The sequence below is a fragment of the Ochotona princeps genome, chromosome 13 (genome assembly GCF_030435755.1).
Source record: "Ochotona princeps isolate mOchPri1 chromosome 13, mOchPri1.hap1, whole genome shotgun sequence".
NCBI classification, from domain to species: Eukaryota; Metazoa; Chordata; class Mammalia; order Lagomorpha; family Ochotonidae; genus Ochotona; species Ochotona princeps.
The window spans coordinates 45,394,477-45,407,579 of NC_080844.1; the positions used below are offsets into that span (position 1 = coordinate 45,394,477).

General features: G+C 44.5%; 1 protein-coding gene across 9 annotated transcripts in view; it reads right to left on the reverse strand.

The window, feature by feature from the left end:
- The window catches only part of CPN1 (carboxypeptidase N subunit 1), a 71,421-nt gene that overhangs the window by 15,168 nt on the left and 43,150 nt on the right, over positions 1-13,103 (reverse strand). For all 9 annotated transcript variants that reach the window (XM_058671183.1, XM_058671177.1, XM_058671181.1 and 6 more), the window contains 3 exons: positions 12,611-12,766; positions 6,068-6,250; positions 4,324-4,435 (listed from right to left, as the gene is read on the reverse strand). In XM_058671183.1, coding sequence (XP_058527166.1) covers positions 4,324-4,435; positions 6,068-6,250; positions 12,611-12,766 — 451 coding nt within the window. The remainder of the gene's footprint in view (positions 1-4,323; positions 4,436-6,067; positions 6,251-12,610; positions 12,767-13,103) is intronic.

Genomic DNA, 13,103 nt, shown 5'->3' on the forward strand with positions numbered 1-13,103 from the left:
TGCTTCCCATCCAGCTCCCTGTTTGTGGTCTGGGAAAGCAGTTAAGGACGGCCCAAGGCCTTGGGACCCTGCACCTGCGTGGGAGACCTGGAAGAGCTCCTGGCTTCTGGCTTCCTATCGGTGCCACACCGGCTGTTGTGCTCACTTGGGGAGTGACTCATCAGATGGAAGATCTTCCTCTCTGTTTCTCCTCCTCTCTGTATATCTGACTTTGTATTAAAAATAAAATAAATCTTTTTAAAAAAATTAACCTATGCAAGGGACTAATAAGTACTGCCTGTCATATCGGCATCCCAAGTGAGCACTGGCTTGAGTCCCTGCTGCTCTACTTCTCCCCAAGCTCCCTGATAATATGCCTGGAAAAGCAGCAAAAGATGGCCCCTGTGTCCATCTGAGAGACCTAGAAGAAGTTCCTGGATCCTGGCTTTGGAACGCGCCATCTCTGGCCATCGTGGCCATTTGTGGAATGAACCAGGGGAAGATTTCTTTGTGTCTCTCTGTAACTCTGTCTTTCCAAAACAAAAAAAATAATAAGGTAAAATCTTAAAAAAGTTATCCACTCAAAATGTTTAAACAAAGTCATCTTCAGTTCCATATAAAATTCCAATGATTTTTTTTTTCAAAAACAGACAAATTTGTCCTCAAATTTACATAGAATGCCAAGGGGCCCCAAATAATCAAAATCATTTTGGAAAAAAAAAGAACAAAGCTGGGGCCAGCACTGTGGCTTAACTGATTAATTCTCTGCCTTGTAATGCTGGCATCACAGATGGACACCAACTCATGTCTGGCTGCTCTACTTCCAATGCAGCTCCTTGCTTATTGTCTCGGAAAGCAGTGAAGGATGGTTCAGTCCATAGGCCCCTGAACCCACATGAGAAACCTGGAGTAAGTTCCTGGCTTCTGGCTCCTGATTCCTGACTTTAGAATGGCTCAGTTCCAGCCAGTGCAGCCAGTTGGGGAATGAATCAGCAGATGGAGACACTTACTCTCTCTTTCTCTTCTTCTCTCTGAAAAACTGTCTCTCAAACAAACAAACAATTCTTTAAAATAAAACAAACAAAAATAACAAAGCTAGAAGAATGATGGTTTTGATTTCAAAGCTACCATATTAGAACAATGTGGTAAAGGCATAAAACAACAAAGATGGATGTACAGATTAACAAAATAGAAGAGAGAGCCCAGCAATCACTGTGTCTGCCTTCACGGTCTCAGAGCAGTTTCTGCTCACACTGAGGAGTGTCCAGATAATTTGTGTGGTTTTCGCACCTGTGTGAATGTGGCATCTAGCCAGTGTGAGCTAGATGGTTCAGCTCGGCAGATGGTTCACCTTGGCAGAGAGGGGGTGAGGCTGTGATCACACCAGTTGATGCAATCAGACCCTTCTGCTCTGTTACCAATAACAGAGATCTACCATACCCAACTCGGTGTTGCTCTGGACTTCTGTCTCACACTTAAGCACTAGTGGAGATCGCTGGCCCCACCAGCATAAGCATCTGAACATCCAATGAAGGAGTAGATACTCCATTAATCCATAGAGACACATGTCAAAGATAAAAGCGATCAGAGCAGAAAAACCAGCAAGTGTTTTCACAAATGCCTAAAAATAATGCAAAAAGATGAGATAAACATGAGCAAGCAAGCCTAGCCCAGTCTCAGTCACTGCAGCCATCTGGGGTGTGAGCCAGCGCATGGAAGATCTCTCTCTCTTTCTTCGTCTCTAACTCTGCATTTCAAATGAAATAAATCTTCAAAATAAAATAAAATAAAATAGTTCAAGACAGTCTTTCTGTTTGAGTTGAGCGAGTTTTTGGTCACAAACGTGCCTTCCCAGTATACGGCTGCTCTTTCATGTAGCTTCCTCCTTCTCTCCACAGGGCTGTAACCACTCGCTCTCCCACCCCCACCACCAGCTGGCCCCTGGGATGTGGCCAGGGTAGATGTGAGAGTATGGGAAAAGACAGATGCTAAAAGAGGATGGCAGAAGAACTTGGTTACCTGTTGCAGTGCCTCCCCTATCGTTAAGAACTCTGTGAACTGGAGGTTCACAAACAGGCTTAGCTTGACCCTTGCCAGGGAAAAGGCCCAGAGAATAGCGGAAAAGGTCTCTTGCTGGTTATAGAAACCCAATGTCCACAGCAAATGGCTGCTCCTGGGGAGACGGGCCATCGGGGTGCAGTGGTGAAACTTGCCATGCCTAGGGTGGCTACCCGCTGCTCATCAGCTGTTCTACGAGGCATGCCTCTGTGCTAGTTTATAAAAACCTAGTGTGTGAGTCAGGCATTTCTGAATGCTTCATGTGCATTATTCCACACTTCACCTCAGAGTTACAAGGAAACGTTACTTTTTTTTACTATCACAAGTATTATTTAGATCAATGTGAGTGTGTTTACTAGCCCTTTAAAGCTGTATATATTAATGGGGTACAGTTTGGTATTTTGATTCATGTACTAACTGTAGGTAAAGTAACCAACTCACAGAGAGGTTAAGCGATCGGGCAAACCACATTTCAACTCAATTGATTCTCACAACCCAACCACGTTTGGCTCTATTAGTTTCCTGTTATGCCCTGATATGCTTGTAAACCATCAGCATGACAGGTCCACAGGTGTTCCTACCTCATGTGCTCTTTTTTTTTTTTTAGATTTGTTTGTTTGTATTTGAAAGGTAGATTTTACAGAAAGAGAAGAGATAAAGGAAGGTCTTCCATCTGTTGGTTCACTCTCCAAACGGGTGCAACGTCCAGAACTGAGCTGATCTGGAGGTTGCAGCCTGGACCCCCTTTTGTTCTATGTGGGTACAGGAGCCAGAGGACTTGGGTCATCCGCTGTTGCTTTCCCAGGCCACAAGCAGGGAGATGGAAAGGAAGTAGAGCAACCGGGACACAAACTGGTATCCATATGGGACGCTGTGACCACAGGCAGAGAATTAACCTGACACACATGCCCCCCACAGAATGAAGGGCAGTAGTAGGGCTGATGTTGTGGCATAGCAAGTTAAGCCTCCTCCTGCAACACTACCATCCCATATAGGTGTTGGTTTGAGTCCTGGCTGCTCCACTTCTGACCCAACTGCCTGCTAACGTGCCTGAGAAAGGAGCAGAAGATGGCCCAAGTGTTTGGACCCCTATACCCACATGGGAGACCTGGAAAAAACTCCTGATTCCTGGCTTTGGCCTGGCTCAGCCTTGGCCATGCTAGCCATTTGGAGAGTGAACCAGCGATGAAACCCATCCATAGCTGCCACTCTTCTCTCTGTAAATCCGCATTTCTAATAAAAAAAAAAAAAATCAGTCTTAAAAAATGAATACAAAAGGGCCCGGCGGCGTGGCCTGGCAGCTAAAGTCCTCACCTTGAATGTGCCAAGATCCCATATGGGCACTGGTTCTAATCCCGGCAGTTCCACTTCCCATCCAGCTCCCTGCTTGTGGCCTGGGAAAGCAGTTGAGGACGGCCCAAAGCTTTGGGACCCTGCACCCGTGTGATTGTAAATAGCTTATACTCATCAATCATATGTTACAGGTTAGTAGAGGATTAAAAAACAAAACCCATCTATTTGTTACCTACAGGAGTCATATGTCACCAACAAAGATCATCAGAAACTATCTCATGGATTTTGATGTTTTTTTAGTTTCATCTCTCCAAAACACGTTCTTCTGATTAAATTATTCAATGACTCATAGATAATACAATAGCATCATTTTCTTCAAGAAGGTTCTTGATTTTCTTTTTCATTTCTTCATTGAAACATTGGTCATTCAGTGCCGTGTTGTTTAACTTCATGGTGTTGTTAATTTGTTTTTTTTTCCCCGTTGTTGATTTTGTTTTGTGGCTTTTCATCTGGGGAAATGTATGGTAACTGTGTAATGGCGACTATCATATCCAGATGTGAGAATGCAGTATGGTGTGCATCACTACTTCCTGACAAAGATGGAGTCCCAAAGAAAATGTTTACTATATCTAGACACTAGGATGCTGGACTCTCTGCCATTGTCCATGCCCGCAATGACGGACATATGACTGTGTATGAACAAATATGTTATGGTAATGATATGGGGAAACTCAGTGAGGGGGGGAGAAAATTGGGGAGGGGATGGGGGAAGTACCAGGGCCTATGGAACTGTACCATAAAATAATAATAAAATTTTAAAAAATGAATACAAGATGACACTGGATGCTAAGTGAGACTTCTCCAATGTCACAGATGTCTGTACGATTGTAAAGTTCTATAGCATTCCCATTATTTCCCCCCAGGAAAGCTGGTCACTTAAAGGAGAAATGAGCACTCTTTGTCCCCCTGAGCAGCTCTCAGCACTTTCCTTACCCTTGCTGAGGGAGTACCAGGAAGCCCCATTGGTGATGCCTTCTGGGAAGTAGTCCCCACAGTTCCAGCCTTGGTGCATCCACCCATGTGCATAGGAGTAGACCTTGGCCAGCTAGGGGAAAAGTAAGCCAAAAGTGACCTTGAGGATTCCAAACTCACACGGCAATGCTGGTGCTCAGAAGAAGCCCTAGTTGGTATTTACATTATAATACTCATACTATATACTGATGTTATATTAATATGGCATTAATATTAGCATGTAATATTAATGTCAGTATTAATGTGAATAATAAATTAATGTTACCAGTATATATAGTAATATATTGCTTTTTAATTTGGTGGCATATCAGATGAAGCCTGTGTCTGCAGCAGTGGCATACCATATGAATATCAGTTCATGTCCTGGCTACTCCACTTTTAATCCAGTTCCCTGATAATGCACCTGGGAAAGCAGCTTCTCTGGCTCCTGGCTTCTGCCAGGACCTTGTAACCATTAAGGGTGTAAACCAGCAGATGGAAGATCTCTGTTCCTCTCTGTCTCTCTCTATAATTTTGCCTTTAAAATAACTAAGTAAATAAATCTTTCAAAAGAAAGAATTTTATGCTACTATAGTTTTAATGATCTATAAATACTTTCTAATTTACTGTCTATGGGTGAAATGGTCATTTTTTTTTTATTCAATTACTGTTTATAGTCATTGACTATATTCCCATTTGACTACATCTTTTTTCTTTTTTACTTGTTAAATGTCTTCTTTGGTGAAATATTAAGACATTTACTGTATTGTACACCTAAAACATGTTATCTCAAAAGAACATGAAGAAGGGACAATAAGAGAGAAAGAAGGGAAGAGGAGAGGAATGCTATCGTGTTCTTAGTATTGTATCTACAAATCACACTGAATTTGTTAAATATTAATAAAAACTAAAAACATCTTAAAATTTTAGCTCATATAATTCAAGAAAAAATGCTTAGTACACTATAAAATGTGTTTATATATTATGAATATAAATTAACATATTAATATTAATCACATTGTTTTGAACTATTATCTAAAACTTTTTCATATTTTTGGTCTTTTCCTCACTAAAATAGGCATATTAGTATAAAATTATAAATTAGAATTCCCAGATTCACATTTTAAGATAATGCCCAACATTTGTCACACATTTAGTTGACAAACTAGTTTTCATATGTATTATCTAATAAAAATTTATTTTCAGTCATTTGAAAGGCAAATGAAAGAAAGAAAGAGAGCCTTCTCTTTACCCAGCCAAGAACCCTGAACTCAAGGAGTACTTGACCCCTTCATTGCTTGCTGCCTTTCAGAATGTTAACTATGAGGAAGCTGGACCGGAAGAAGAGCCAGGACTCAAACCCAGGAACTCCAGGATGGAATGAATACAAGAATCCCAAGCAGGGGCTTAACCACTGCACCACTGCACCCACTTCCCAAGATTTACATTTACTTACTACAATAACATGAGCCTTTCGGCATATGTTTGCTTGTCACTAGGCAAAATACTTTTTCATTGTAATAATTACAGTGCAAAGCTTTTCTTTTCCTCTAGCTTTTCATCAATTTTTAGCATATAACTCAAAAAATGTACTTTCTGGACTGGGAGCTTCCCGCAAGCGAGTAGTGTTTGCTGTTGTTATTTGTGGACTTCTACCATGGAGCCCTTTGAGGTCATTTCTGGAGCCTGTTACTCCCAGAGTGGGACAAACTGTTGCTCCACATACCTTCTGGAAAAGCTTGTCATCGGGAGTGGGCGTGTTGGCAGGCTGGCGGAAATTCTGGACCCGATGGTCAAAGGACTTGTCATAGGGGTAATTGGCCACCACTGCACCTCCGTGGAGATTGGCTGAGAGAACGAAATTGAAGGTGTGCATCCACTGGATGATGGCCTGGGTCTCAGGTTCCACCTGTGAGGAGATGAGAGGTGGCAGGGAAGGTATGGTAAATAAGAAGTATCAGATGGCTGTCAGGATGATTCTAGTAGCAAGAGGCCTGAACGGATGGCACGGCTAAATGAAACTGAATCCTGCCAGGTCTGGGAAGCGTAGGTGGGAAAATTTGGAGTTTGGACTGATGGATTCAAAAAGTGTATAGCCTCTTTGTTCAAAAGGAAATCTTACCTGGAATTCCAATATGTAAAGCAGATGGAGAGCATTTCGAACAATGAAACTATCCTGTAGGATACTATAATGGTGGGTATACATTATCATGTATTTGCTTAAAACCAAAGAATGTGAAACAGTAAGAGTGAGCACTGATGTAAACTATGAACTCTAGGGCCTGATGTGAGGGCTCACTAGCTAAACTCTCACCTTGTACACATCAGGGTCCCATATGGTCACTGGTTCATGTCCTGCCTGCTCCATTTCTTGTCCAGCTCCCTGCTATGGCATGGGGAAACATTACAGGATGGCCCAAAACCTTGGGACTCTGAACCCATGTGGGAGGTCTGAAAGAAGCTTCTGGCTCCTGGCTTCGGATCAGCTCAGTTCTGGCCACTGTAGCCACTGGGGCAGTGAGCCAGTGGATGGAAGATCTTACTTTCTGTCTCTCCTCTCTGTAAATTTGCCTTTCTAATAAAAATAAACAAATCTTTAAAACATTGCTTTTCAAAAAGTATGGACAGGGCCCGGCGGCGTGGCCTAGCGGCTAAAGTCCTCGCCTTGAACGTGCCAGGATCCCATATGGGCGCCGGTTCTAATCCTGGCAGATCCACTTCCCATCCAGCTCCCTGCTTGTGGCCTGGGAAAGCAGTCGAGGACGGCCCAAAGCTTTGGGACCCTGCACCCGTGTGGGAGACCCGGAGAGGTTCCAGGTTCCCGGCTTTGGATCGGCGCGCACTGGCCGTTGCGGCTCACTTGGGGAGTGAATCATCAGACGGAAGATCTTCCTCTCTGTCTCTCCTCCTCTCTTTAAATCTGACTTTGTAATAAACTGCATAAATTTAAAAAGCTATGGACTTCTGAGGGTTACTGATGAGTCAGTCTAATGTAGGTCCACTGATGATAACATATGCACCTGTTTGGTATGAAATGGTGGCGGTGGAGGAAGTGCATACATGGCAACTCTTCATACTTTCTGTCCATTTTTGCTCTGAACCTATACCAAGAGGTAAACTCTGTTGAGGGAGACAGAGGTGAGGATGAAAGGAACAGATCTGTTTGAAGACAGGAGAGTGATGCAACAGCTCAGAGTCTCAGTTTAGCTTCTTTGGCTCCCACAAAGGGATTATCCAATTAAAGGCTTTAGTGAATAAAGCTGAAGAATGCTGTTTTTTGATAATAGTTTTTTTTTTTTGCTTTTGGTTCTTTTTAAAGATTTATTTATTTATTTTTATTGGAAAGATGTACAGAGAGAAGCAGAGATAGAGAGAAAGCTCTTGCATCCACTGGTTCACTCCCTACATGGTTGCAATGGCCTGAGTGGAGCAGATCTGCCAGGAGCTCCCACCAGGTCTTTCATGTGGGTGCAAAGTCCCAAGGCTTTGGAGCATCCTCTGCTGCCTTCCCTGGCCACTAGCAGGGAGCTGGAATGGAAGTGAAGCAGCTAGGACACAAATTGGCACCCATATGGGATGCTGGCACTTGAAGGCAAAGGATTAGCCAGCTTAGTACTAGCCCTGATAATGGTATTTATTTTATTTCAAGGCAGAGATACAGAGAGAAGGAAAGACAGAAAGATCTTCCATCCACTGGTTCACTCCCCAAGTAGACATAATGGCCAGAGCTGAGCTGATCTGAAGTCAGGAGCCGGAAGCTTCTTCTCTGTTTCCCATGTGGGTGCAGGGTTCCAAGGCTCTGAGACATCTTTTACTGTTTCCCCAGGCCACAAGCAGGGAGCTGGATGGGAAGTGGAGCAACCAGGATATGAACTGGTGTTCATATGGAATCCTGGTGGATGCAATGCAAGGATGTAACCACAAGGCTACTGGGCCAGGCCCCTGACAGCGGTTTTCTACCTGATGCTTCCTCCAATACATTTGTTGAAGTTTTGATATGTGGAATACACTCTTAGAATCACACCCACATTTCATGGATGAGACATACTGTCACTATAGACAGTCCTGGGTAGTGAATCCCACTGTTTTCTTTGCACAGTATGCTGCTCATGAATGACAGTATTCTAAGCAAAGCCTTGAATCCACTTGAACTTCGGTCATTTACAGTCTTTGGTGTTTTCCTTCCTTCCAGGATGGAGGTCCTCAGAGACTACTGGGTGTTAATGGCACTTCCTGGACCTAGGGGCAGCTCTGGAGGTCCCATCCTTCCATCCCAAGGGGAGTGGGTGGTTAGGGCTGAGCCTCACTGGATGAGAATGGGTATACTAAAAGACAAGGTCCCAGTCTTGGTTCATGACCAAGGGCTCAGGCCTTTGGCGCAGCCCTTTCTTCATGTCCTAAGCTATCTATTGGAACAAGGCAAGCTTCTCATTGTTCCAACAGGAACCAGAGAGACTTCACATTGTCTTTGTTTTTTACTTCTTATTTTTTTAAAAATTCTTTTATTTTGATAATCTTTACATAGTTGATTAGGGCACAAAGGGTCAAGGGTTACAGGAAAGTGGGTAAAACCATTGTTTTCACATTTTGTGTGTGTGTGTATCTGGGGTAAGGAGGGAGATAAAGGGAGAAGCCCCACTCCACCTCCCACCCCATCCCAGGGTTCTCAACGTAGGGCATGCTCCGAGGGCACTGCTCAAGTGGTTTCGATAGTTCAACAGTTCTGAATTGCTGCCAGTCTCATCATTCCAGGCACAATGAAATCTCTCCAGCATCCCCTGGCTGACATGGTCACCTTAGAGTCTCTGTTTGCCCAGATCTTCACTGCCAACAAATGGCTGGGGCAGATGATCGATTTGTTCTGTCCTCTGTCCTCTGTTGTGGTACCAGGTGTCCTCTGCAGGCTCCAATGGATCACCATTTCCTCCATGTCCATTTGGATATGCTGTCCACTGTTCCATGGGAGCCTCTGAGCCTCTGGGGAGGCTCAGCTTTGACACATGTACTCCATGGTCAGACCATGGAACCTGCAATTCTCTTCATGATTGGAGTTCTGAGATCAGCAGTTCAGTAGGAGGGATCCCCAAAGAAACTTCGCCTGAGGTGATCCCAGACCTGATTCTTGTGTGTGAATGCCAGTACAGGGTCCAGCACAGTCTGTTGCCCCAGTCAGTTTATGCATATGCTGGTGGTTGCAATTGTTGGGTCAGTTCTGTTTCCAGACCTGTCTTTCACACGAACCAATGTGTGTTGCAATCAATCTTGATTCTGTCCAGCACATACTTGGCCCTCTTGCAGACCAGTGGGAGCTGAAGCCTAGTTGGGGTGACTCCTCATAGCCCCCAGCCAGACCTGCCCCCTACCCTGGTTCCCGTGCTTGCCAGTATGTACAGCAGACTTGTCCAGTCTGTCCCACATCCCATTCAGCTCTTACACATGTCAATGGGTATTGAAGCCTAGTTCAACTCAACCAGCCCTACTTTCCAGCCCAGCCCAGCCTAACCCAGCCAGCACCCCGTCCTAGGTGTAATGTGTACTGGTATGTGTTGCAACCAATCCTGGCCCAACCCACACTCTGTTCTGGTGCTCAAATTCACCAGCAGGTGATGTGAACTGGTTCAGCCTGGTCTGCCTGTGGGTATCTTTCCCTGGCCTGGTCTGGGCTGCTCCCTATCATGGGTCTTGTGCTCACCTGCAGGGACTGTGTCCTGCCAGAGGAGTTGCCCAAGCTCCTCCATCAGAACCTTTCCTGATGCCAGATCTTACGCATACCGGTGGGTTCATGGGCCAGCCCTACTTAGTCCACCTCCTGTCCTGGCAGTAACAGTGGCCTTTCCTGACTGGTCTTCACCCCATTCCGGTTCTTACTGTTGTATGTTTCAGCCCAACCAAGGCTTGTCCATACTCAGACACAGCTCATACATGGCTCAGTAGGGGCAGAGACCTAGGCTAGTCTGTTCTACATCTACACTGGTCCTCCAGAGCACCAGATGGTGCTGGAGTCTAGCCCAGTTTGGAGTGCCCAGCCCCCATCCACACTTGTGCTGAGTAATCCTTATTTTTAATTTTGAATGTTATGGTACAATTCTGTAGAATCTGGGATTTCCCCCCACCAAATTCTCATCCCCGACTAATTTTCCCCATACTGTTATATAACGTAAGTCATTATAATTCCATCAGTCCATTGTTTAAGGGTGAAACAGAGCATTATATCTTACAGGAACTTGATTAACTCTATTACCTGATTTTACTTAGAGAAACAAGTTTGAGAAATCAGATCATTCTAGAACTGTCATGTGGCTGTCAGAGTCACCACGTGATGGCCACCTTCTGGCTGGAGTGCCTGAGCCCAAGTCCTAAATTCCTGCTGGTACATGCCCCAGGAGGCAGCAGGTGATGGCTCAATTGCTTATGTGGGAAACCCAGTGTGAGTTCCAAGATCTTGCCTTTGGCTTAGCCTCAGCCGGCTGTTTGGGACATTTGGAAAGTGCATCAGCAGATGGTGGATTTCTGTTGCTTAAAAAATTAGGACATTGAGCCTGGCATGCTGGTCTAGCAGCTAAAGTCCTCGCCTTGAATGCACCCGGATCCCATATGAGTGCCAGTTCTAATCCTGGCAGCTCCACTTCCCATCCAGCTCCCTGCTTGGGGCCTGGGAAAGTAGTCGAGGACGGCCCAAAGTCTTGGGACCCTGCACCTGCATGGGAGACTTGGAAGAGGTTCCTGGCTCCTGGCTTCGGATCGGCTTAGCACCAGCCGTTGCGGTCACTTAGGGAATGAATCACTGGATGGAAGATCTTTGTCTCTGTCTCTCCGTATATCTGACTTTGCAATAAAAATAAAATAAATCTTTATAAAAAAAAATTAGGACATTGTTCTGGCTAAACATGATAATTAGAACACAGTTTTGTTATTTATTATTTATTTGAACCAAGGGTAACATACCAGTGTGACTTTTGCTTCTTTTGCAAGGGAAAACAATGTAGAGTATTCCATCTGGGAAGTTCCCAATATAAAGGATTGTACCTGCTTTGCTTTTTTCTGGGCAGTCACTACGCTTAGATCTTCACAAATACAACACCTAGAAGCATTCATTTTAGCTGATAACCAGGGGTGGCAGTAACGATGTTCTGAGGATGATGGTAATCACACCCAGGGGCAGACCGTCCAGCAGGATAGATGAAGTGGCCCTTCAGGCTCCTGGAGGGTGGGTCTTGGAGCACTGGACAAGATCCTCCTTGACAGAGGAAGGGAAGGTGGGGCGGGGAGTGGTAAAGTACTCAAGGGTCCCAGGTAAAGAAAGGGAAAAGGAAAAACTGTAAGGACTGGGTACCTGGGCCTGCCTGCTTATTGATCTCCCTCACTACTTTTCTTCCTTCCCTTCTTCCTATTTCTATTTATACTTCTTTCTTTTATTTGGAAGGCAGAAAGAGTGAGCAAGTAACTGGGTGAGAGAAAATCTTCCTACCTGCTCGTTTACTCACGAAGTGGCTACAGTGGCCTAGACTGGGGGAATTTGAAGCCAGGGACCTGAAACAAAACCCAGGTCTCCCAAGTAGGTGGCAGGGGCCCAAGTACTTGGGTCATTTTCTGCTGCTTGCCCAGGCACATTAGCAGGAAGCTGGATCAGAAGAGGAGCAGCTGTGACTCAAAGTGGCACTCAAATGGGTTGCTAGTGAGTCAGGTAGTAGCTTAATTCACTGTACCACAACACTATCCTTTCTCCGTCCCTGACCCTCTTCCTGCAGCCAACTGTTGATGGAACATACAGTTCATCACATGCTAAAGATTTCTCTATAGAACCCTGGAATTCCCTGTCAAAATCTAGTTAGTGACAGTCAGAAGGCCTGGGCTTTCATCCTGACTCTACCAATTACTAGCTATGTAAATTTAAATGATTTATCTGCACACGTAGTAGCTATATAGCAGAGAAAGGTAACACTGTTTGATGCATTCACCAAGCAGTGTCACAATGGTCAACTGAAGCACTGTCTGTAAGAGAATTTAATAAATGTGTTAGGTACCATGTGACTGTATGGTACCACTGTCACCTCCTTCACCACCAGCAGGGCTCACACCTAACATTCAGTAAACATGCACTCCATGGAGGGCTCTGTCTTGGGGCAGGATGGGTTTAAACACAAAGACACATAAGACACACTTACTGCTCCAGACAGATCAAAGCAGACCCAGTCAGGGGCTTAAGGCTTGCCTGTTTGATATTCCAGATGCCAATTTACCTGCTTTGTTCACAAATTTCATCTCCTACCTGGCTTTTCCAGTTGTCTGGAAGGGGCAAGTGGTGATTGGGGCCTCCGTTTCTCTCGTTGTAGTAGATGTAGGAATTGAGGTCAGGGAAGTTCCGGTTCAGGTCCACCCCATTTGCATTGTTCCTGCCAACCAGATATCCAGACACGTTTGGGCCCTGGGAGGGAAATGAGAGGTCAAAAAAGTAACGTTTCAAACTGAATACTGTACTTTAGGAATATTATATCACTTTGGCTGTAGTTTAATCTATCAAATGATAGAGCATTTCCTTGTTTTACTTATCCCAAGTGCCACGAACATGGGAATGTTGAGATCCCAGGAAAAGCTCTAGAAAGAGTAAGGTGTTTCAGGATAATGGGAACACCAGGTTTTTATTTATTTTTAAAATAGTTTTGCTGAAATATAATCCATTTATTTTAAGGGTATAAACCAACCAATTTTAATATGCTTGCAGCACTGCACACCATCACCATGAGCTAATTTTAGAACATTTC